The sequence below is a fragment of the Tachysurus vachellii genome, chromosome 21 (genome assembly GCF_030014155.1).
Source record: "Tachysurus vachellii isolate PV-2020 chromosome 21, HZAU_Pvac_v1, whole genome shotgun sequence".
Lineage (NCBI taxonomy): Eukaryota > Metazoa > Chordata > Actinopteri > Siluriformes > Bagridae > Tachysurus > Tachysurus vachellii.
The window spans coordinates 1,255,115-1,281,092 of NC_083480.1; the positions used below are offsets into that span (position 1 = coordinate 1,255,115).

General features: G+C 40.4%; 2 protein-coding genes across 6 annotated transcripts in view; both read left to right on the top strand.

Moving 5' to 3' along the window:
• The window catches only part of hivep1 (HIVEP zinc finger 1), a 47,156-nt gene extending 29,085 nt beyond the window's left edge, over positions 1-18,071 (top strand). For 3 of the 5 annotated variants that reach the window (XM_060897605.1, XM_060897607.1, XM_060897606.1), the window contains exons 3-9: positions 1,015-1,068; positions 4,664-10,341; positions 10,470-10,594; positions 10,699-10,874; positions 14,640-14,741; positions 15,537-16,081; positions 16,289-18,071. In XM_060897605.1, the coding sequence (XP_060753588.1) occupies positions 1,015-1,068; positions 4,664-10,341; positions 10,470-10,594; positions 10,699-10,874; positions 14,640-14,741; positions 15,537-16,081; positions 16,289-17,434 (7,826 nt within the window). In that variant the 3' untranslated portion in view covers positions 17,435-18,071. Of the gene's footprint in view, positions 1-508; positions 540-1,014; positions 1,069-4,663; positions 10,342-10,469; positions 10,595-10,698; positions 10,875-14,639; positions 14,742-15,536; positions 16,082-16,288 lie in introns of those variants that run through there. The other 2 variants (XM_060897609.1, XM_060897608.1) reach the window with 2 other exon arrangements.
• A 1,913-nt stretch (positions 18,072-19,984) lies between these two features.
• On the top strand, positions 19,985-22,275 carry edn1 (endothelin 1). Its single transcript, XM_060897469.1, is given in 6 exon segments — positions 19,985-20,320; positions 20,681-20,801; positions 20,911-21,060; positions 21,426-21,448; positions 21,451-21,514; positions 21,809-22,275. Coding segments are annotated over 6 exon segments (531 nt in total). The 5' UTR covers positions 19,985-20,259; the 3' UTR covers positions 21,921-22,275.
• The last annotated feature ends 3,703 nt before the right edge of the window (positions 22,276-25,978 follow it).

Below are 25,978 nucleotides of genomic sequence, written 5' to 3' on the forward strand. Positions count from 1 at the left end.
CTGAGCCTCGGCCTGCCCTCTTCTCCGCTTGGCGAAACCTACAACGCCACATGACATCCTAAACGGGTATAACTGTGTACCAGAACTTAGTCTGATTAACCCCTCAACACTGGACATGTCCGAGGAATCAAATTTCTCTTGAAAAGCGGACAGAAAGATTCTTTCTAATGCTGGTACATTCTGTTTCCTTTTGACAATACAGTGTGTCTTTGTTCCCTTTTTCAAACACTAATCACATGTTACATGTGTTAGTCAGCAGGAGGAGATAACTTCATGTTATAATATATTTTGAAGCTCCACCCCTGCCGCTCTTCTCAGGGGCTTCTGACTGAGGCCGCTGCTTGTTATCTGTCAGAGAGAATGGAAAATGTTTTTTTTACCGACGGTTAAATTATTAATGTGAAATTTCTACATTCATATTAAACTTATTAAACCAGCAAATATTTAACTTCAGTTTATATTTTTTTTAGACACTTCCAACTGAAAATGAATCAAATCGATGAAACAGCACTGTATGAAGGGTGAAAATGTTAGCCAAGGTTAGAAACCCACTTTATAAAAGGATTATCTGGAAATGTGCTGTTATGATTTTAACAGTTTACTGCAGAATCACTTAAAACTACATCCAGCTGCGGTTTCATGATTGCTACAGTTGTATGCTGCACAGCTGGAATATTATTACAAATAAAACACTGGAAATGCTCCTGTGTCTGTCAAGTACAAGCAGTATTTTGCGATGAGAAATCACAACTGGGGGAAAATCTCTATTACACAATGTAGAACGGAGGTGTTTCAGTCCTTAGCTGGCTCTCAGATGGAGAAATGAGGATCTGTAGGATTTTTTTATTTAAACCAGATTCCTTTCTAGGAGCACTGTCATTAATTCTACGTCCAGCTTTGTCCTCCTTAATGCAACACACTGGCAGAGAGAAAAATTCTAAAAAAAAAACAACTTTGCTGTAAAGGATAAGTTTCAAATGTTCTAAAATCTATTTTTCCCATTTTGTGTTGCAGACAAGATTGAGGAGGCACAGAAGGAGCTCAAAGAGCCCAGAGGTGCTCAGAAAGGTAATGCTTTACTTCATCCATTACAGTAACACAATGCACTGCTTTGTGTGTTTATATACAGTATAGGTAGTGGGTTTACAGTGGGTGGGTGTCATAGGGTACTGGACATGCATTCAGTTTGTAACTCCTGATTTACTCAAATTAGCAGTTAAACATTTCATTTACAAGTCAATCCTGCATGTAGTCTGCTGTTACTGACTGTCTCATAGCATGTCTTCAGGGAGACAAATCCTACAAACAAATTCTCCCTGTGCTTCATCCCCCTCTTAAAACCCCAAATCATCCCCCATCTCCCACCTACTCCTACTCAACCCCTCTAATCCCCCCATGTAGCTAAATGAGCTAAAGGGCTTAATAGTGTCATCCCTTCGCTTGATCTACTACAACTTTGTGTGTGTGTGTGTGTGTTGGCTGGAAATGGCACTGATTACAGCTTCTGGAGACCTCAAGTGTTTTCTTCCAGCTGTGCTGCCACATTTGCTGCCTCTGTGTGTTTGGACGTGAAGCTATCTCTCTGACCAGATCTCTGGTGACATCATCTGCTTTGATTATGGCCCACATCTGCTGGGCATCTCAAAAATTTTATGCCATGTCACAATATTTATTTCTGTCCAGCGCTTGTATTGCTGATGGCTCAGTCAGATTGCTGCATAAATTCTTCTTCAGAACATTCCATAGGTTCTTAATGGTGTTAAGGTCTGAATTCTGTGTGAATCTATGTGTGAAAATGTTGGCTGTCCCTGGCTGTCTCATGCCCCTCAAACCTCTCTTTTGGGTCTGAGCCCGATAAATCCTGGCATTGTCATGTCTTGGAATATGATCTGGGTATCAATGGGGGAAAAAAATCCATTGATGGAAAAACCTGGTCATTCAGAATCTTTAGGTCATCAGCTGACCTTGTATTTAGGCAAATAGAAGCAGACCCAGATCATCACACTGCCCCACAGGGGTGTAAAGTAGGCACTAGGCATGATAGGGTGCATCACTTCATCCCGTCACTCAGGAACTGGGTAAATCTGGACTCATCAGACCACATGACCCTTGTCCATTGATCCAGAGTTCAATCTTTATGCTCCTTAACAGAATTATCTCTCACTGATTGGTGGTTTTCTTGAGGCTACACAGATTTTTAGTCCCAATCCCTGGAGTTCTTTTCACCTTCACTATTAAACAGGCTGTTTCTTGTCCTGTTTTCTCCTGTTTTTTATATATATATATATATATATATATATATATATATATATATATATATATATATAGTTTGATTTCATGACACATTTGAGTGATCACTCAAGATTTTTCCTGGAAGATGATGGTTCTCCACGACCCTTCCAGGTTTTAACAGTGTTGGAATGATCTTTAACCCAGTTTCAGTAGTTCACATGTTTATGGCGTTCCAGGCTGTTTCAGTATTATTATTGTTCTGGTGGTATGAAGCGAGGCAGCGGGTCAGCCGTAATTGTCTCTTGGAGTTTGACATATCATTAAGTACGAGGTGTAGTGTGAAGGCCCATGTAACGGGTCAAGGCAGACTCGTCACCTCACTTTATTCTTACCTCAGCAGTGTTTGTTAGTTAGTTTGTTTCTAATCGCAGGGTTACTTTTTCTTCTAAAGCAAGGTGACCCATGCAGTCAACAAATATTTCTTCAGATATTTTTCTCACACGCAGGGTCACGATATTAGATTTAAATTGATATTTTCAGTCCGAACCCTGAACCAGGTCAGGTTACATATTTATAGATTTCTTAGCAGCTTATGATTATGACCATGGAAGCACATTTCTTATGTCAAGCTATCCAAATAGGTATAATTATGTTTCTGGGATTTTATGGAAGAAATTATGTAGTGCCTCTTTACCTATGACTATTGCTACAAGACATGTCAATCTGGAGAACTAGAGCAGCTGATACAACCAAGCAGTGTTCTGGTTAAAAACATCTCCATTATTACTACTGGGAGACCAAACGTAGACAGTGTTATAGAACGTTAAACTGCTGTTTTAAATTAGATTTTAATGCCTCTTTATTAATCAGGCCTATTGATTCATACACAGGGATTGGATAATAGGGCATTGACTCGGCCATGTCATTTCACAGACATCTTTCACTACGTTATTCAGTTTCTAAGAGAATATAATACATTTTGAATGAAAATGAGCTAGAGAAGAATATTCTGTTCTCACATAGATCGACAGTTTTTAAGCGCAAGACAAACAGGATTGAGGTATAAAACTGAGTGAGACGGGCTGGACTGCTGGTGGGAGAGATGGTGAACGAAAGACACAGAGTGGGTTTTCAGTATAATGATGCGTGGGCCTCAGTAGCTTAGAGATATAGCAGCAGACCTTTGCTCAATTGGAAAAAGCACTTTGCAATATTTATTATTGTATTCCTTTCTAACCCCCCCCAAAAAAAAAAAAAAAAAAAAAAAAAAAAGCAGTACTCTACAAAGTCTTTGATTAACTACATGTTTTATATAGATTTTGTATTCCATGCCTGTTATGCCACATTACTTTGTCATTAAAAAAGAAAGAAATTAAAAGTAGATTTTCATTTTTTTTATTAAAACACTTTTATAGTATATTATATTTTAAAATATAATATTATAAATAAGTAGTAGACCATTATATCTCTGATAAAAACACCTGTGTGGAATTTTCAATGCAAAGGCTAAAGGCCTGTAATGACCTGCCTACCAATGTACTTAGAAAACTGCATAATCGTGTACCTTCATGAATTTTAAACACGGAGTCGAATTATCAATTATCCATTTTCTTGTGCCGTTACATGTGCCTAGGACACCATTGTATTCATGTTAGTGATGTTAGTAATGTAATCTTTATTATGTTATCTTTAATTATACACAAATGCTTTCATTTGACAATATTTACAATAATCATTACAACTAGGTTTTTCCACACAATTCGGATTTCATGAGCAGATTTTACTGATGGTTACTGATGAAGTGGAAGTGTGAGTGATTGTTGTTGTTTTTTTCCTTCATTATAAGACAGCATGTCCAAAAGTATGTGCCCCCCTGACCATCACACCTGTACGTCCTTGTTGAACATCCCATTCCTGATTTAGTCTCTTTCCTGGTATAATCGGCTCCACTATTCTGTGAAGGTTTTCTACTAGATGTTGGATTGTGTCTGTATGGATTTGTGTTCATTCAGCTAGAAGAGCATTAGTGAGATCAGACTCTGATTTTGGGATGTGGAGGACACTCCAGTTCATCCCAAAGGTGTTCGGTGGGGTTGAGTCAGAGTCAGGGCTCTTTGCAGGACACTGGATTCTTCACTCCAACCTTCACCTCCACACCAGATCTTCATGGGGCTGCTTTATGCACAGGAACCATGTCATGCTGGAGCAGGGTCTGAGTATCTTAGATCAAGTGAAGGGAAAATGTAATGTTACAGTACACAGAGATATTCTGTACAGCCGTGTGATTAGAACTTTGTGGCAACAGTTTAGAGAAGGAGCATGTATAGGTGTGCACATACTTTGGGCCATATAGTGTGCCAAGCATTTGCAACTTCCACATAGAGCTCTAGAGTAAAGAACAACCATTAACATTGTTTTTTTTTTTCTTCAGCAGGTACAAATGAAAGTACTGGCAGAGGTACTGATAACATCAAAGGGCTAAAGAGGAAAAACGTTGTAGCTGAAAACCAGCTGAAGAAAATACCCAAGTCTCCAATCAAGAAGCTTTCACAGACCAAGAAATCTGTTTCAGCTACAGGCTGTGCTTTATCCAGTCTATTCTCCAAGAGCACACCACACAGTACTTCCAAACCAGCCCAAGATTCTGAAGATGATCGAAGGGAGACAAGTGGAGACAAAGTGGAGAGCAAGGATTTGACTTCCTTACAGTCAGAAACTCTTTTCCACGAAAAGGGTAAAGATAAGACTTGTGTTGTACAGTCCATGCTAGCCCAAAACCGGAGTGAAAAAATCAGCAACAAAGGCACATCTGATTCACACACAGCTGCTCCTCTTGAAGTTCTGCTTAAGGCAATGGAGCCAGACTTCAACACTTTAACAGAGAAGAAGAATTGCAGTCCGCTTGGACAACTTGGGAAAGCCACCTCAGTTCCTGATCCTCAGTCAGATGCTGCCATTGCTATGCCCTCAGTTAATTTTCGGCTACAGTCACAGCCTACCGTAATGCAATCATATACTGCAGCTAAACCACAATTCAGCAACAGTGCATCAACGGGAGTCTTATCTACTCAACACCACTCGTCACAGCAACACCTGTCGAAGGCAGTTAATTGCCAGCATGACAAGCCAGGCCTTCAGAAGAGCTTCAGTGCAGGTCCATCTTTTAACTTGACCTATGCCCCAGTTCCATCGGGATCCGGTGGCCTGCCTCAAAGTCAGCCACCTATAGTACAGACATGCCAGTCTCTCTCTGCCACTGTACCCAACCCCATCCAAGTTCCAGTCACACCAGGCTTTAACCCTGTCCAGATGGCAACTGTTGTCAACTTTGGTATAAATCAAATGTGTGATGTCTCAACTAAGGAGCAAAAAACAAAAAAGCAAGGAAAATATGTTTGTGAGTACTGCAGTAGAGCATGTGCAAAGCCAAGTGTATTACTGAAACACATACGATCCCACACTGGAGAGAGACCATATCCTTGTGTGACATGTGGCTTCTCATTCAAAACAAAGAGCAACCTTTACAAGCATAAAAAGTCTCATGCCCATGCCATCAAACTAGGGCTTATTTCAAAAGATTCTGGAAGTGGGTCTCTATCCCAAGAATCTGACAAAGGCCTTGGTACCAATTCAGATGTAGAGGAAAGTGGTGAGAGTGATGAGGAGGTGAATCCAGCTGATTTGGACCCTGAGTCTTCACAGAGCAGCCTGACTGCTTTATCTGAGAGCAGCTTGCAAAGTTCAGGCACAGTACCAGGCAGTCAAGGGGAGGCAGACCACTCTGTTTTGGGTGACAATATCAAATCATTGTCTAGTCAAAAGGGCTGTGAGCCCAAAGTAACTGCTGCTCTCCCTAAAGTTGTTGTTTATCCTGTCAATGTTTCTCCCCTGCGAGCAGACAGTCCAAGAGTTACAGATTCCCATCCAGAGCAAGCAGCAGCCCAGAGGCAAAGGGATTTCCAGACAGCAAGTCTAAGGTCCAACATAACAGTTTTGTCATCAGTGAAAGAGGTGGATTGCACTAGCCCCTTACCTGACTTTATAAGTGAGCATGAGAATCAGCAGTGTAAGTCTCCATCAGGACATGCACAACTTCAGAGACAGCAAGCAACTGACCATTCCCAGCAGCCTCAGAGCAAATGCCTGCTTAGCCCCCGAAGTCTGGGAAGTACTGATTCGGGTTACTTTTCAAGATCTGAAAGTGCGGATCAAGCTATGAGCCCTCCAAGCCCCTTTGTCAAGATTACAGCTCCAACAGAGGGTGAACTGAAAAATTCACAAATTTTATCTCCCCCAGTGGTGGCCACTGTCATGCATATAGCAACCAGTGAAAAGCCTCATGTTTTGCCAGGAAAAATGCGTCCTCCTTTGGAGACAAAAGCTCTTTCTTTAGAAGAACGCATAACAAAGTTAATATCAGACAATGAGGCTGTTGTGGATGCCAAACAACTTGATAGTGTTAAACCAAGACGTACATCTCTTTCCAGAAGAGGTAGTATAGACTCCCCCAAATCATACATATTTAAAGATTCTTTTCAGTTTGATCTAAAACCAGTTGTAAAAAGGTCAAGTTCCAATTCTGATATACCAAAGTCTCCCTTTACACCTACTGATAAATCCAAACCAATATTTCTACTCTCTGTACCACCTCAATATCCATCTATTGATTGTTTACCAATAACAAGAAGTAATTCGGTGCCTACAACACCTGGTCGGGCAGCTGTCCTCCCAAATGCTACCCCTCAGCCTCATCCTCTAAGGATATGCCAATCATTTGATGACAAGTTTAGTTCACTAAATGATGATGTCTTCTCTCCAGCACCTTCCACCCCAAATCAAGTTGTACAACGAACATTAGTCAGGCAGACAGCCGTTGAAGATTTTTCCACAAGTGAGGGTCATGTTCTCCTTACTGTTCATTCCATGGATGAGGGTCATTATGGATCAAGTATTACCCATGAGACTCGAAGTAAGTCATTTGATCATGCGCCTGAAAAAACTCGAAAGACTCAACAAAGCAAAGGGACAACATATGAATGTGAAACCTGTCGGAACCGGTATCGAAAATTGGAAAACTTTGAAAATCACAAGAAGTTTTATTGCTCTGAATTGCATGGTCCAAAAAATAAACCTCTTCCATTGAAAGACGTTGAGCCAGAGGTTTTTGTACGTGGAGCACAACAACCTGTTTTAAGCAGAAGTTCCATTATTCCAAGCATTGTGGATCAACCAGTGATAAGAAAACGACGTAAAATGAAAAGTGTTGGGGATGACGAGGACCAGTCTCCAACTGAAACTCCACCTCCGTGTTCAAGAAGTTTTGATTCCTGCCAGATGGCCATCGGTTTTTCAGGAAATTCCTATACACAGCACACACCCTCTTCTAGTAACCCTCCTTCTGTAGGTCAAATTCAGCTCATTGCAAGAGGCATTGAAGAGGCAAGATTGTCTCCAATACGAGAGATCCATATCAGTGCATGTGGTAAAGATAGAGCAGAACTTCAGAGGCAAGGAAGTGGTACGTCAGTCATTAGGCACACTAATTCTCTCAGCCGGCCAAATTCCTTTGAAATGTCAGAGTCCACAGATCGATCATCTCCAGTTGATTCTGTGGAAAAGGATGCAAACATCTCAGTAAAAAGGCATGTTGAAAGTACAATTAGTTCTTCTTTGCAAAGTTATCATGAAAAAATGTCAACACCCAAATGTCCAAATCAAGGATTAAACGAACTTGAGAAGCAAACTTCATCAGTTACTAGTGACAGCAGTACATCTACCCAGTCTAGGTTGGTGCGCCAGAACAACATTCAAGTTCCTGAAATTCTTGTAACAGAAGAACCAGATAGAGAGCATGAGTCCCAAGTGAGTGAATTAACAGAAAAGCCTTCAGAAACATTCAATTGGCCTCAGAGAAGTGAGAGCTTGTCTAAACTTCCAACAGAAAAACTCCCACCAAAAAAGAAGCGGATAAGGCTTGCTCAAATGGAACACTCCTCAGGGGAATCTAGTTTTGAGTCAAGTCTCTCACGTAGCCTTAGCCGAGACAGTAGCTTGTCAAGGTGCTCCAGTATTTCAGCCTCATTTGACAGAGATGATCCTCCAAGATCAGACAGTCCATCCAGGGTGGAAGGTGTTCGGAAACCAAAAGAAATTCAAGGGCTCCCTGTAGCAAGCAACACCCTGGGAATACCAGGAATGATGAGACGGGCTGCCTCAGAGCAAATCAGCTGTACTCAACAATCTGTAGAGATTTCTTGTGATTACCGTAGCAAATCATTTGACTGTAGTTCCATATCTCCCAGAAGGTCCACATCACCAATGGTAACTACATTGCCAAAAAATACACAGTGTACACCAGCTCCCCAAGTACCTCTTATTGAACGAAGAAGAGGGCCCCTTGTGCGTCAGATGTCTTTGAAGATTGGACCAGAAACACAACAACCCACAGGGAAACCAACAGTTTCACTCCAGAGAGGCCCCTCAACAAACATTTTTTCAGTGTCCCAACATCGTTCATTAAATGTTAATAAACCTGTTGTGCTGCATTCTGGGGAATCACTCCTGAAAAATGTAAAAATTGTTCAAAGCATAAACCTCGGTAGCCAAACCCAAATTCACGGTCTTCCCCATCCGTGGCACCAGACCTCAAAACTTGACAAAGGTCAGGAGTCTCTGGTGCAAATTGTACAAAATGAAGCAGATATTCAGAAGCTTGTTGATGCAGATCCTGTCAAGAACTTTGTACCAAAATACCAGTTGCAGTATCCAGTTTTGAAAACAGGTCAAGCACACACTTTCACTAGTGTGCAGGGTGCACAAATGACCTTGCCTGTTATTACAATACCAATTGCAAATGAGATTAAAGTATCAGCATTCAACGATGGAATACAAAATGTGTTTGAAAACCAACCAAATCAGCAGAGTGTCTCCAACAGAGGGCTTTCAGTTGTTTTGCCCATTGATTCTGGAGTTGACCCAGTTTCTCAGTCTATTTCAGAACCTGGTGCAGTTCCACAGATTCTCATCACACATGAACATACACTACCTCCATCAACAGTGGACTCCAAACTGAACCAATCAGAGGTGAATATAAATCCAAAAATTGCATCAGACAGGCAAAATGGAAAGTCACATGTGTCACCTGGCTCCCAAATGAAGACTATTATACCAGTCATTAGACAAAATCATATTGGTGAAATCCAGAGTACATCTTCTACTGGTTCAATACACTGCACTCAAAAACTGGTATCAGTGAGCCTTTGTCCACAACAAGAGCCCACTGCCTCAAGTAAACGAATGCTTTCTCCTGCCAACAGCTTGGACATAGCCATGGAGAAAACACAGAAACGGGCTAAGGATGACCATGGTGCTGCCTGTCTTACAGATGGTCGATCACTAAGTTACCTGAACTCAAAAATGACTGAGTTGACCAGACAGCGAAAGCTAATGCTCGTTCGGCAGGTTTGCACCACTGAACCAGTAGACAGTCCAATAGAAACAGATGCCCCTGAGCAACTTCCAGAATGCACAGAACCTGAAAAAAATAATCAGATAGAAATTTGTCTAACAAAGTGTGATGTTGAACGAGAAATGGAGAGAAGGACACCTACCACAACTGTTCAGACAGTACCAGGATCAGTCACACATTTCTCTCCTGGGATGCAAAGTAACACTGGGCCGGGAAACACAACACTGAAGTCACAGGAAAAGCCTGAGGAGCCCCAATGTTCTCCAGCTAAATCTCATGTGAGACCTCCAGGGTTTCAGGGGCAAATAAAATTAGCTGCTTCTGTTTCGGTTGTGAATACACGAGACAGTCATCGTCTGTCTTTCCCAAGTCTGAAAACTGCTACAACATTTACTTGGTGTTTTCTGTTGAAAAGGAAACCTCTCCACATTGAGCAGACGGATCAGAAAATCTCAGCCTACTCTTCCTGGACAGTCAAGTCCAAAAATCCAAATCCTCTGGGTCTTCCCACCAAAGTGGTCATGTCTCTTTTTGACTCTAAACAGATCACCAAGAAAATCCTATATACCCAAGCTATAACAACAAGCCTAAAATCTGATATACTAACTTACTCTGGGAAACTGAAAGATGTTTTGCCAAAGGTTTGTTTTTCCCTATTATTTCAAGTGAATGAAGCGAATGCTTTAAAGTGCATTTTACATTTTGTTTCATTGGATTTTGTTAATCGTTTGTTTTGCTTTGTTTCGCTTTTGTGTTTAAATATTTTCAGGTGTTAGCCCAACAAAATTCTTCGTTAAATGAGAACTGTGGCAAGGCAAAACCAGAAATTCAGTCAAGCCACGAGTTGGACTCCTCCAAAGCAGAACCTCGACGGGTGAAGATCTTTGATGGAGGGTTTGTGTCCCTAGATAAAATATGCAGTTCTCACTTTCAACATTTAAACAAGCAAAAGAAAAGGATTAGAAAGCCTCATGTTACATATACTCTTCTGTTAACAGTTATAAATCGAACGAGGAATATGTGTATGTAAGAGGGCGTGGAAGGGGTAAATACATCTGTGAGGAGTGTGGGATCCGCTGTAAAAAGCCCAGCATGCTGCGCAAACATATCCGCACACACTCTGATGTTCGCCCCTATCATTGCGCACAATGCAATTTTTCTTTCAAAACAAAAGGTGAGTTAATTTTCTTTAGTAAAATGCTGTGTGTTTTGTTTGTGTTTGTTTGCAGACCAGCTGTAATATTGAAACTACTGAGAGGTGAAGGGAATAACGTTAATTATCTCATTATATCCGTGACACCAGTAAAGGGCTGGGATATATTAGGCAGCATGGGAACAGGCAGTTTTTGATGGAAGATAGATTTTGACATGAGTCAAATGGTGATGTCTAGAGCATGTCCAAAACATCAAGTCTTTTGGGGTTTTCCTATCACAGGAAGGACAACCAGTGAATGTCTCATTGATGTGTGTGGGGTGCCATAGCCAGTCCTTCTGGTCTGATCTCACAGACGTGTTACTGTAGCACACACTGCTGAAAAAGTGAATGCTGTCTCAACCGTCACGTGGATGGTTTGGTGTGTGCCTTTTACCTTTGGTTGGAAATGACACCAGGATGCACTATGGGAAGAATGAGAGACAGCGGAGGCAGCATGATGCACTGGATAATGTTCAGCTTGGAAGCCTTGGGTCCTGAAGTTCACATGCACTTTATATATATATATATATATATATATATATATATATATATATATATATATATATATATATATATATATATATATATAACATCAGATTTTCCCACAAGTCCCAAAAGCAGACAAAGTGAACCCTATCAAACAGATCAGACAAATATATTCTACTTAATAATAATTTTTGTATTCGGGTAAATGTTTTTTATTTGAAGAACAGAGATATATTAAAGTCTGATTTTCATGACGTGTGTTTGTGGAAGGGGATCATTGCAAAAAACAATGGAGATTTCTAAGGACTTCAGAAAAGGAGTTTTTGTCGTTGCTCATTGGGCTGGAAAATGTTACAAAGTCATCTCTAAAGGGTTTGGACTCAGAGTCATGTGGATCCTTTAAAAATGGATGACATTTAAAACCATTGGTACATTCCCAGAAGTGTTCAACCAACAAAGATCACTCCAAAAATCAAGACATGTAATAGTCTGTTTTAAAATGAGATGCATTGTTTTGGAGAAAGGAAAATACTGAATTCCAGCATAAGAACCTTATACCGTCTGTGAAACATGGTGGTGGTAATATCATGCTTTGGGCCTGTATTGCTGCATCTGGGCCAGGATCTTGCCATAATTTATGGAATTCAGATTATAAATGATCTCTAAATGAAAATGGCAAGACATCTGTCCATTAAATGAATCTCAAGAAAAAATGGGTCGTACACCAAGACAATGATCACAAGCACCCAAGTCTGTGTACCAAAGAATGATTAAAGAGGAACAAAGATAATGTTTTAGATTGGCCAAGTCAATGTCCTGATTTTAATCTAAATGAAAAATTGTGGAAGGACCTGAAGCAGTCAGTTCATGTGAGGACACCCAGTAAAATCTGAGTGTTGAAGCTCTTCTGTACTGAGGAATGGAAAACTAATTCTTCTGAGCTGTTGTGCAGAACTGATCAGAAGTTACCAGAAACTTTACTTACAGTTATTGCTGTAAATGGGCTCACAACAGAAAGCAAAGGTTCATGTAGTTTTGCAAGTGACAGATATGTCTCACACACCTTTTGCTTCAATTACAGCCATAATCTCTTTGGATATGTCTGTATCAGCTTTGCACAACTAGATCGGGGAATATTTGCCCATTCCTTCATGCAGAATTGCTCAGGTTCAGTCTAATTCTGTGGTGATTGGCAAAGAACTGCTCCCTTCAAGTCCATCCAGAGATTTTCTATTGGATTTAAGTCGGTGCTTGAACTTGGTCACTCAATTACATTCACCTTCCTATCCTTAAGTCACTGCGTTGTTCTTCTGACAGTATGTTTAGGATCATTGTCGTGTTGGAAGGTGAATGACCTGCACATCTTCAGCTGTCTAGCAGAGGGATGCAGGTTTTCCTCAAGAATTTGGATGTACTTGGCATCATGTACTTCAATCCTGACCAATCACCCGGTCCTTGCTGAAGAGAAACACCCCCATGACATAATGCTGCCACCACCATGCTTCATGGTAGGTATGGTGTGTTTTGGGTGGCGTGCTGTGTTTGCTTTTCGCCAAACATAGTGCTTGGATTTCAGTCCAAAAAGATCAATTTTGGTCTCATCAGACCATCAGACCTTTTGCCAGATTTCACTTTTTCAGAAAAAAGACTTCCTTTTTTGCCACACTGCCATACAGACCAGCTTTGTGTAAAGCTTGTGAGATAGTTGTCACATGCACAGACTGACCAGTCACAGACAGAATGCCTCAAAAGTCCTTCAAAGTTGCCTTTGGCTTCTTGGTAGCTTCTCTGATCTATATTCTCCTGGCACGGTCATCCAGTTCAGATGGACGGCCTGATCAAGGCAAAGTGTTGGTGGTACGATATGCTTCCCACTTCCTAGCTCTGAACAGTACTCAAGAGGGACAGCTAAAGCCTTCTAAATCTTTTTGTAGCCTTTTGGGGCAATTAGTGTGATGCTTGATCTTTAAGTTGATTTGTTTCACCTATCAAATTTATAATGGTAAAGTTTAAGGGGCTGATCACTTTATCAAACCAAGTATTTCACTAATGAATTTTTAATAATTGTTCAGAATGTTTTAAAATGTTATTTTTACATTGACGGTGAGCTTTATAATATGTACATACAACTCAATAAAGGTAGAACTCATTTATTCTGTGTAATGTGCCAAAAGGTAAAGGTTTTTACAGGATATTTTGACTGTGTGTATTTTGTGTTTGTGTGTGTAAATGTGAGTGTGTACCACAGAACATTCATGCAATTATGTAATTAGCCAGTTGTGCAGCAGCAGTATAATGTATAAAGTCATACACTGATGGCCAGCAGCTTCAGGTTATGTAACCTTCAGAATCAGGAAAAATGGGATCTCAGTGACTTTGGCCATTGCCTGACTGTTGGTGCCAGATGGGCTGGTTTGAGTATTTATATAACTGCTGATCTTCTGGGGGGGCTGATATGTAGATGAAAACACCTTGTTGAGAGAGGACAATGGAAATGGCCAGACTGGTTCAAACTATCAGCGAGGCAGTAACAGAAAACTTGTTTCATCAAAGGAATTTTTCTAGCATCTTGTGGAATCTATGGCACAAATAATTGAGACTCAGAATATTTCTCTCAGAATAAACATACAGTTGAGTGGTCATTCTCTCCTGATCTCTCATCAACGTTGTGTTTAAGCCTACAGACACACCGTACAGATCTTTGACATGCTAAAAGTTGATCCTAACTCAATTAAACACTCTACATCTTTGGTGAGCAGAAAAGCATCTCTGATTGCAAAATAGATCAAACTGTGAGACAAAAACTACCAGATTCTTCTTGTTGGCTGACAGGATTGGATCTTGATGTGGTTTACTGCTGTTGTTTGTCATCCACTTCAAGGTTTGATGTGTGTCCTGAGATGATTTTCTGCTGGCAAAAACAAAAGAATTGGCCTTGCTGATAAGATTTTTGGAAGTGACTGGATATGCATACCCACACTGTATATACTGTACCGTGTTATACAAACTGACTATACTCATCTCTGCAGTCCTCATCATAAAAAAAAAAAAAAAAAAGGCCTACATGATTCATCCCATATTCATCTACCCACCTTGTACTGCAGAGAGGCATACACTAACAGAACAGCTTACTTTCCTTTGAGAACTTCTGTAACAGTTGCTCAACCAAAACATGTCTGATTTATGTAGCCACGTCTCTGGCTATGTACCACTTCTACTGTACCTTGGTTGAACCTGAATGTTTCCCCATTTACACAGGAAACCTTACAAAGCACATGAAGTCCAAGGCCCATAGTAAGAAGTGTATGGAGATGGGAGTTGCCGTTGGTGTTACTGAGGACCACGAGACTGAAGACTCAGGTTAGAATATATCTAATATTCATTCTGTTAATTCTATGATCTATGCAAGGGGAATATTATAACGTAATATAGCATAGCATTTGTATTTCCAGCTGTAGTTTCAAAAGCACATCAATAGCAAAATGTATACCATTGCACACAAAGACGGGAAAGAGCAGATGGAGAGCAACATATTTAACTCCTGCTTTAATTAAAGAACTCTACAATATAGTCACCCTGGAATATTTACAACACAGCACTAACACAGCTAACAACAACTTGCCCATTAATAGGTTTACTAATAATAACAAGCATTATGCTGATTGTCCTGCACCATATTCACTAGCAATCCTGATCAGTTGCAATGCTATGGTGTAATTAAAAGATTCTAAATGCAGCAGCTTCCCTTGTTAACTCTAAGCACATGTGGGCGGCATGAACAGCCTTAGTGAAGGGAAATGGCAATATCTAATTTTAGTGAAAAGCTTGTAAGCTTTCTCTCATTCCAATCAAATTTTTATTTATTTATTTTTATTTATTTTTTAAACCACATGCACATGGGGTTGTAGGTGCTAAAGAATCTACGGGTTGTTTTGCAAGTTGTTGGTCTTCTGCTGTATTTATGGGTTTAAATGCAGATGTTTGCATAGCTGTCTATTATTATAGGCATGCTTTTTTATGCAGAATGTGTCACGATAATTCCATTATTCTGTACAACCTACTGTTTTTATGGTTCTCAATATATTTGCTCTCTAACAGTTAAACACAATACATAATTATTATTTATTTGTTATGTATGATAATATTTTTTCTCAGGTGGTGATCATGGACGAACAGGCAATGCAGATCGACAGGATTCAGATGGTGATGATTCTGATGGCCCTGATGATGAGGATAATGATGGCGAGGAGGAAGATGAAGAGGACAGCCAAGCAGAGTCCGGCCTATCTGCCACACCTTCAGTATCTGCCAGCCCCCAGCATCTTCAATCAGGCCAGGGTGATCCAGCACCAAGCTCCCTCCTAGCACAAATGTCGATCAGTCCAAACCCTAATCCAACTCCTCTTCCTCAAATTCCAGGAACAAAACCCCAGGCACTGGACACTGATTCTTTTGCCATAACCAGCTCAGTGTCATTGGTCAGACAGATGCCAAGTTCTGCTGTTTGCTCTATCCATGGCCCCAGCCTCTCTTCTTTTGTCTCCTACCCAGCTCCTACCTCAGAATCCAATTCCTCTGACACAGAGTCTGTACACATGATGAGCCCAGTTTCGCCCAGCAGACAAATGTCCATTGATTATCCTGACTTTGATGTGCCTCCTAGTCCACCCATGCCAAGCAAGACCTCCTTGTCTGGTCAGGTGAGATGTGTGTCCTTTCCATTTTTACTTCCTCTTTCCTATGTCTGTCAATATATATTTTACTATACACATACAGCATGGCAGTTATCTTGCAAAAACTAATTGGTGAAAAGGTTCATTCATTTTTGCACCGTGAAATAATAAGTTGTGTACAATTTTTATTTACACAAATAAATATGAAACTGAATCCATAATAATGTTTTACAGGATGAATCACCCTCTAGCATTTCCCAGACCGTAAATGAATCTAACTCCAATGTTGACCGAAGCACTCAAACATCTTCAGATTCCCTTCAGGGATCTTTGCACTTTCCATCTCTGGGTCCAGATCATGAATCATGCACTGGAGCCACTACTCGCCTCTTCAGTCACCTCCCCCTACACTCCCAGCAACCTACTCGCTCCCCTCACAGCATGGTACCAGTAGGTGGCATCCAACTGGTGCCTGCTGGATTAGCAGCATATTCTACCTTTGTGCCCATTCAGGCAGGGCCTGTCCAGCTCACCATTCCAGCAGTCAGTGTAATTCATCGACAGGCCAGCAGCCCCCTCCCAGTGTCCAACACCTCACCTCAGCCCCAGGGCTCACCTTGTCAGCCACTTGTGGTTCAGGAACCAATCAGTAGTGTCCTACCCTGTTTTCCACTCGGCCAGGTGGCAGGGCTTCAGACCCTCAGTGCTCCCCAGGCTACACTGCAGCCTGTTGGCATGGAGACACTGAGTGTGGTGGGATTAGCCAACTCCACCCACCTGGTGCCACAGCAAAATCTCACGCTAAATGCAGCACTGGGTGTGCAGGTACTGGCAGCTAGCCCAGCATCTCAGAGCAGCACAGCCTCCCCTGGTCATATTCCTGGCCTGCAGATCCTCAACATAGCCTTGCCAGCTCTAATCCCTTCCCTTAGCCCCCTTTCTGCTCTCAGTCCTTTGGTCCCAGACAAGCCAGGCAGTCCGGAGGGAGTGGCCTCAGTTTCCCTACATACACACGTAGCAGAGTCTTCCCCAGCATCTTCCCCCTCTGGCAGCTTTCCTGCAGCCTGGCCAGCAGCAACACCTGTAGCAGTAGTTCCGGTAGCTGTAAAGCCCTTGGTGGAAATAACCCCGACTAGTAAACCCTCTAGAAGTGGAAAAGATGTAGTGCTCAGCCCAAACGATTCAGAAAAGGCCAAATCAACACCACAGCCACATCCCTCCTCTTCTACTGAGGGAGAATCACAGAGTGCACAAAAGGCATCATCAGTGAATGTTGGTGAGTCAAGACTGCAACGACAACCTATCACCAGGCAACCGGTAATCGATGACTTCTACAATGCCTCCAGTGATGATGAAGACAGACTTGTCATTGCTACCTGAGAGTCCTTAAAGTAAACTCAGTTCTTGCTTCTATTGATCTCTCTGTCAAATGATTTAGCGCTTTTTTTTTTTTTGTAAAACTTTGTCACTTTGTAAAATTGAAAACACTTAAGAGGGTTAGCAACTTTGCCAGCCACCTATAAAGCACACTTTCTGACATTCATAATTGTATGTGCAATCATAAATGATGACCAATTATTATTATTATTATTTTATTTTATTTTATTTTTTTACTTGTTTTTGGTCACCACCAAATATATTTTTTTTTGTACATGTTGTACAGACACTTGTGCCTTTTTGGAGTTTGTTTAGAAACTTGTAAATATTATCTTCAAGTTTAAGTACTTGCCCATGCATAATTAGCCTAGAAGTCATGGAAATAAGTCAGAAAAAAGAATGGAGGGAAATTCATTTTATTTTCAAATGGTTGTCAATAGTAAATAAATGTTGTACTGATATATGGACATATGCCATTTGGGAAAGTGTTTTGGTGTACAGATGTTGTTTTCATCTATTTATTATATTACATCTAGTGCCCATTTGATCTCCATAAGTCCTTAAGTGTGTGTAAAATGGTGACTTTACATGGATGTATCTACACAATCAAATGTATCAGTAAAAATTGTTTACAACTGTACTCATTGTTTGTCAAATTTTGTTAAATATATATCTTGACAGTTTCATTCATAAGTGTTACTAATAAGGGACTGAACAATATTATCCTGTAAAGAAAACTTTGGATCATATAGTTGTGCTAGCAATGATTTTGTAATGGTCTCGGAGATCTTCATCAGAGCTGCATACTCATCCCATACCGTTGAGACTAGCTCATGGTGACGCTAAGTGGCAGAAAAGCGTTACTGCAGCACAAAGGCTGAGGACATGCTGTACAGAAAGGCAGAACATAGAACCAAGTGGGTGGGGAGGATGTTGCCTAGATACCATACCCACTGTAAGTGGGAGAAGCACTAAAATACTACTGACTGCTTGGTTTATCTGAGAACACCAACGCACTATGTTGAATGATGTCTAAAAAAAATGATCAAACTTGGACTATCTAATAATGTTCTCAACATGCGATGTTAACAACAATGTTAAAACAAAAGATTGGTATGCTGTATGATGTCACAACCCCACAATAAACAAAACATGGTATATCATGTATAATGGAGATAGTAATACTGTTAATAATACAATAGTAAATTTATAGTGTCAACCTGAATCGCCAAGGTTTATCCCCTTCTCTTTCCATCTTCTGGAATGCGCCCATAATAATACATTCACAAAAGAGAACGTTTAAACAGTTTAATTAAAAGAGTTACTGACAGTCTAGTCATTAGTGAGGACGTGTTAATGGTACTTACCTTGTGCTGGATTTATAGACTTAAATAGTCTTAAATAGACTTTGGTCTCTTGGCAAATATATAAATTTTTTTTTTTTTTTTTTTTTTTTTTTTTTACAGCAACAACATTTTTGGATGCAAATTTTGTGCAGCATCTGTACAAACTGTGAACTCCAAAGTTCTGTCTCAAGCACAACTTGCTGATCAACATCAGACATCCACTTGTGTCATGTTCTGCACTAATGGCCTTTATAACTACAATAAGGTTGAATGGAATCATGTTTTGTTCACGACACATAAGACTTTCTGAGCCCATGAAATAAGACCAACACATGTTAAGTGTTAATCCACTCAGGACACTTCCATACTTTACTGCATTAACACGTGACTTGCAAATCTGATTGCGGGGTTAGATTCATGATCTGAGTTTAATGTAATCATTTAATCAAGATGTGAAAAGCTTTAGGTGAAGTGGACACACTCGGTATATCGCAAAGGAGGTCAAACTATTTAGTACATAATAGTTGTACGTAAATATTATAGTAGGTGAAAGTTTAGATACATGACGTTGGTGCAGAACTTGAGCATGTGATATAACGCAGATATTTGTATATAAGATGCTATACTGCATGTTTCTTCCCCTGTGACACTGTCATGTCTACACACAGGTCTGTCCCTGTGAATAATGTGCTACAGACCACTGCTGTGGACTCAACTGGGTCACATTACACTTTTATAGTTTCTCTTGTCAAAGCCTGTAGTTCTGGAGTCGTAGCTGAACATCATCAGACTCCCAACAGGAGGTGATCGGAATAAAGAGCACTGGATTGGCAACCAAAGTAAATATAAGCAAATGCATTCATTATGAAATGCAGAAATTGCGCTGTCTTGTCGTGCATCGTATCACTGCAGTAAATGGGAGGGTCACGGCATACCTGCTGATTCGTATGGCTTCGGGATACAAACATACACCATAAAATGTCGACACAAAATAAAACCAAATACTTTCGGTTTGCAGTAAAAACCCAAATTTTACCTGTCTTTACGCACTCTGGCGCCATCTGCTGTTCAGATATTAATGCTGCAACTATTCGTCTTAAAAACATGCAAAATTTGGCTCGACCTGCTGCGCCTCCGTCCCCTGGAATCTTGGAACACGAGAACTTCTTATCGCGACCTCCACGTTGCGTGTCAGTGACCGGTAACAAACAACACTGCCGTAGACAGCACTGTTTACACGCCACGGACGGGCGCGAGGCTGGAGGTGGTCCGTGGTGGCAGATATATAAAGCCACTCCGGGAGGCAGGTGTAGGTTTTACAGCAGATCTGACCAAAGGAATACTGACTCAATGACTGTAACGTAAAGGAAGGCAACACTGCTACAAGCTAATGCTTTTTATCTACTTATTATTTTTATAAATAAATACTATTTGCGTTCAGACATAAACTGGATTAAAAAGACCTGAGATTATTTCTTTATCATGGAATTATGGATTCTTTTCCCCATGTTGTTCATGCTTTGCTCAGGAATCTTTCACACAGGTATGAACAACTTTCTTATAATTCGCCCAAAAATGTTCTAAATTTTCAGGCATAATAGAAATTAAAAACAAACAAACAAACAAACAAACAAAAAACAACAACTAATGCATAATAGACGTAAACTGTACACAATTATTTAAAAGTCTGTCACAAATATAACCACAAGACCAAAAACACCTGACATTAAATAAAGAAATGTAGATTTTATTTTATTTTACCTCGGTAGAAGAATTGTTTAAAAATCTGTTCATTGTGCAGGCCACGTTCAAATCAAATAATAAAAATAAGTAAAAACTTAAGACAGATGTTTGATTTCTCACTTTATTTAGATACAATATGCTTTTTTTCTTTTGAACACAGCTGTACCGGCTTCAGTCAGCACGCGCCACTCCAGACCCAAGCGATGCTCGTGCGCTACTTTTCTGGATAAAGAATGCGTGTATTTCTGCCACTTGGACATAATTTGGGTCAACACGCCTGAGTAAGTCTTTAGACAGACGTAATCAGAATGTGTCCCTATTGTAAAGCTTGCATGCGCCTTTGTGGCTTTTGACCCTTGTTTATTACCTGCCTTCTGTCTCTCCTCTCAGACGCACTGTCTCTTATGGACTTGGCAACGCGCCACGGAGGAAGCGCTCAGCGCAACAAACATCTCGTGCCGCCGACCTCCTGCGCTGCCAGTGCGCACAGAGCACCGACGGCACGTGCATGTCCTTCTGCAATACAAGCAACCCGTTAAGGTAAACACGCATTTAGCACATTATGGTTCTACACGTGTAGGAAAACATTCAACATCGGTTCCCTCAGCCAAAACACCCGAGAGTGCGCGAGCTTGCATGGACAAGTTTTAGTGGTATTTGTGTAGCGACTTTTCAAACTGGAGATTCCACGAATTTGAAGGCGCGTAAAAGAACTGCTCTTCTCATATATCATGGTATGCGCTCTCTCTCTCTCTCTCTCTCTCTCTCTCTCTCTCTCTCTGTATCTCTCTCTCTCTCTTTCTTCTGCCCCCTCTCTCTCTGCCCCCTCTCTCTCTGTCTCTCTCTCTCTCTCTCTCTCTCTCTCTCTCTCTCTCTCTCTCTCTCTCTCGCGCGCGCGCACACAGGCGTAAAGCAGCGCGTGACAAGGTGTTCCTACCGCCGGCGGCTGTGCAGAACAAAAGTGCAGAAAAGACCTGGCAGCCAAGAAGTCTGGGTAAGACAAACCACTGAAGCCTGAGAAAGATGATACTGTAGATAGATGTGCAAAATAAATTTGACACCACACCATTTATTTGTAGACATTTATTTTAAAAAGTAAAAAATGTAAAGAAAGAGAAGTTGGTAATAGCACTGACGTCTGTTATAGACTCTCACTGACACTCAGTGGCAGCTTTCATTACTTTATCACATTGTGATTCGGTCATTAACGATAAATACGTTTCTTTCATTATTGGCTAAAATTTGTTGCTTATTAGGATACAAATCCAACTGCTCCCTTTGTCTGCAGGGATCGTAAAATAGGTGAACTCTCATTTGCAAGGGCCACCAGGATGCTCCAGCTGTTTCTGAAGAAATGGAGAATGAGGTTGTCCCACAACACTGAATATGCTGCCTCCTAGTGGCAGACACATGGCACAGGACTGTACAAGCTGCACCAAGACAGGGGCTTTCCAAGCAGAGACACCTTGTCCTGAAGCTGCCAGTGAGCGAGCAGATGCCACACATCCTCAGATGCCAAATCCTTCACACACAGGTTCTCTTGCAAATATGGCTTCTTTGGTGATAGTGTTTTATATGTTCTGTTCTTTTTCCAATCTGTATACTGATGTATCTGTAACTCTACTGGATATTTATTCAAGCATTTATGGAAAATGAATGCATTTAAAATCAAGCCATATTGGCCCAACTGATTGTCATATTTCTATGAAATGCTGTTATACTGTATCCACACTTGTGGTCTGCATAATAGGAAATAAAAAAAAATGGTATTATTTAAAATGTAATATATTTTGTTCTTGTATTATTTTGGTTACACAATTCAGTGCACAGTTCACATGTGTTAAGTAGAATCCAGAAATAAATAAAATATAATAAAATAAATAATAAATAAATAAAATAAATAAATTATTAATTATAAATTAATAAATTATAAATAAATAAATAAATAAAATAAATCCCCAAAATAAATGCTGGCTGATTAAACACATGATCTGGTTGGAAGTGATGGAGAATGCTTTAACAAACTCAGGGTCTTAATACAGAGTAAAGTACACCATGGTGCACAATGCCCTTCTACCTGCTAATAAGACAAACATAAGGTATTAATTAATTTCAAACATTCACTCACTCATCTTCTACCGCTTATCCGAACTACCTCGGGTCACGGGGAGCCTCAGGTGTCATCGGGCATTGGGCAGGATACACCCTGGACGGAGTGCCAACTCATCGCAGGGCACACACACACACTTTCATTCACTCACGCAATCACACACTACGGACAATTTTCCAGAGATGCCATTCAACCTACCATGCATGTCTTTGGACCGGGGGAGGAAACCGGAGTACCCGGAGGAAACCTCCGAGGCACGGGGAGAACATGCAAACTCCACACACACAAGGCGGAGGCGGGAATTGAACCCCCAACCCTGGAGGTGTGAGGCGAACTTGTTAACCACTAAGCCACCGTGCCCCCTTAATTTCAAGCAATTAAAATAAATATGACTGGAGTCATAATTTGCCTTTAATCTTCATCTTCTTCTTCTTTCTAGTTTTATATCCTTCCAATACAAAGACATCACAAAGCTGTCCTGTACAAAATCACCACAAACAATTGAGAACTACAGTACAGTACACGCCCAGCAGGAGAATCTCAACCGGATCTTCAGATAGTATAGCTTGCTTCCAGGCATTGGGGGGCATTAAATACCTTCTGATAGAGCTTTGAAACTAGACACAAAGGCCCTCTCCTATCAAGCCAGGCCTAGGAGTCTCTAAGGACCTCAGCAGTGTCATAAGTCATTAGAGTTTGAATAGGAGCTGAGAAAACATAATAGCCCATTACATAGAGAGGAATCTCTTCACCTCGACAGGAATTCAGATTGCATGGCAAGAACAATGGCTAAAGAGCTAGGGAGAGATATTCATGGTTTCAGCTTCTGACGTCCTGTACTACTGCTACACACTGACACCCCAAGCACCTTTCTGTTTTCCACACACACACACACACACACACACACACACACACACACACACACACACACACACACACACACACACACACACACACACACACACAAACACACAGTCTGTAAGCAGACACAGGTAAAATTCCAGTGTCTTCTGAAGCATACAATCTTCGTCTCAGCCAGAATTGAGGCATGTGCTTCATGCTGTACAACACTCTGTGTGATGCTCCTTTTAATCACCGTCACATGGCAAAGCTGAATTAGTTCTCATGTTTAAAATCATAGGTACTGTAACATTGCTGGTACGGGCATACATACTTTACTAAGCCTCTAGCGAGCTCCATCAGCTGTAAAGCTATTATGGAATTTCCCTCCAAACATTTTCAGAATTCCTCCGTGTCACATGGTGTGCTGAGAAATTCATCACCAAAGACGGATACCTGTATCTGTAACCTTACAATTTCTATTCAGTGGAAATAAGAACACATTATTTCTGCTATTTCAGATAAACACAAAACATTTTCAAGCTGCTGCATTTTCTCTCATAGGTCTCATTTTTGTTAGAAGGTGATGCCTCTTGAAAACAGACCAACATGAGAATTGAGTCCGTTGACTGCATCGCTAGCTGTTAAATCAGTTGTCAGTGTAACCGTACAAACTGAATTGGCAAGAAGGAATTATTTCATCTACAGTATTTCTGTTCTCTACAGGTTCCTGCTCAGTTTAGAATTCAACCCTGGCACAGAAAATTTAACGTCCCTGTTATCTCACAAATGAACCAAAACATTATCGGACACACCTGCAAGATGTTGAGGGCAACTGCCTCCAAAATAATGGCAACAACCAACAACTAAACTTCTCACTGTTAGCATTAACAAAAAACAGTGTCACTGCTAAAGCTGACAAAGAAAGGAACAATATAAAGGTTTTCTTGAGATCTATTTTGGTGATCATGTTATCCTTATTTTTACATTTATATATTGTTGATCTTTTTTTTTTTGGATTCAAGGTTTAAAATTAGTAACAGTTTGAGCATCTAGTTGCTTGTACGCGAGACCTTGAAATGTAAACCTGAGTTATTACAATCCTTCACTTTAAAAGCCATAACACAATTTTGATAATATGAATGATAATAATCTCAGGACTGTCTTTAACATATTACAGTCACATGACATAACCTGCTGTACTATACATCAGTGACTGAAGAGAACAAAATTCCTCTTTGCTTTGCTTACAGACTATAGCAACCTGTTCCATAATATTTAAACAACTATTTCTCAAAACTGATTACAGCTCTTCCACCCAAACAAAACTGTAGAGGTGTGACATCAGAGAGACGTAGAGAATGTCAGAACAACTGGTAACTTTTCACTGAGATTCTAAGAAAAGCAGTTAATGAGGTTATATAAATAAATCATACACTGGCATTATGGGTTTATTATATTATATTATTATATTAACACAGGGAAAAACAGCAGTAGCAGTTTGAGGCACTGCAGCCACGGTGCTCTGGTTTGAATACTTGTATGAGCTAGAATACGTTCCCTGGACACTTTAATAGGAACAGCTGAAAATCTGTGCATCGACTAGTGCAGATAGAAGAGATCCAGTTATAATGTTCTCATCAAACATCAGAATGAAGGATATGGTCTTATTGCGAAATGTCTCTATGACGACTGACTATAACATTGGAAAGTCTGTATAAACTGTCACATGCTGCTTATTTTGCTCTCTGTAGTGCATTGTATCGCTCTTTCTGTTGTTCACATTTAAGTCAGTTGTCTAAGTCGTCATAATTACAAAGGTTTATTAAAGGCCTGATGTTGCATAATTGAAACAGATTTAGATGGTATTGGATGGAAAATAGAAATTAAAGCAGAAAGGTCTTGTTTGCAGTCAAATGAATTAAAAAGAGAGAAATTACAGTAAGTACAAGTTCAGATCATTTAGAATCAAATATTTTTTGGCCATATGGTTCAAAACTGGATTGTTAAACTTTAAAAAAAAAAAAAAATTTCATTTTGTTACTAATGAGAATTCTTCCAGCAGAATGACACAGATTAAGATGGAGTGGAGAGCAGAACTAACGGGAACAAATAGTCCTGTCTGCACAGAGAGTGAGAGCAAAACCTGACACCTTTATCACCCACTTTGCTCTTTTTTTCAAGTTGTTGGTTCATCCTGTCTAAAATCCATTTCATTCAGAACTCTACATCCGCTACAAGCTTCATTCTGCTCTGTGTGTTGAGAACCTCTCTTTTATGTTCCAACTCAACCACTTAACCACGACAATGAAGACGTCTGCACGACGTAAGGGGGGCAGGTTTTCCATTCATCTGGCCTGGACCTGAACAACAGTGGAGGGTGATATTATGGAGCTTTTAACTTGGGATACTCTCGTCTACCTCCTGCTAGAAACATAGCGTTATAACTTTTGAGTGAATTGTTGAATATTAAAAAATACTAATTTTGAGAAATGCGTCCTCTCACAG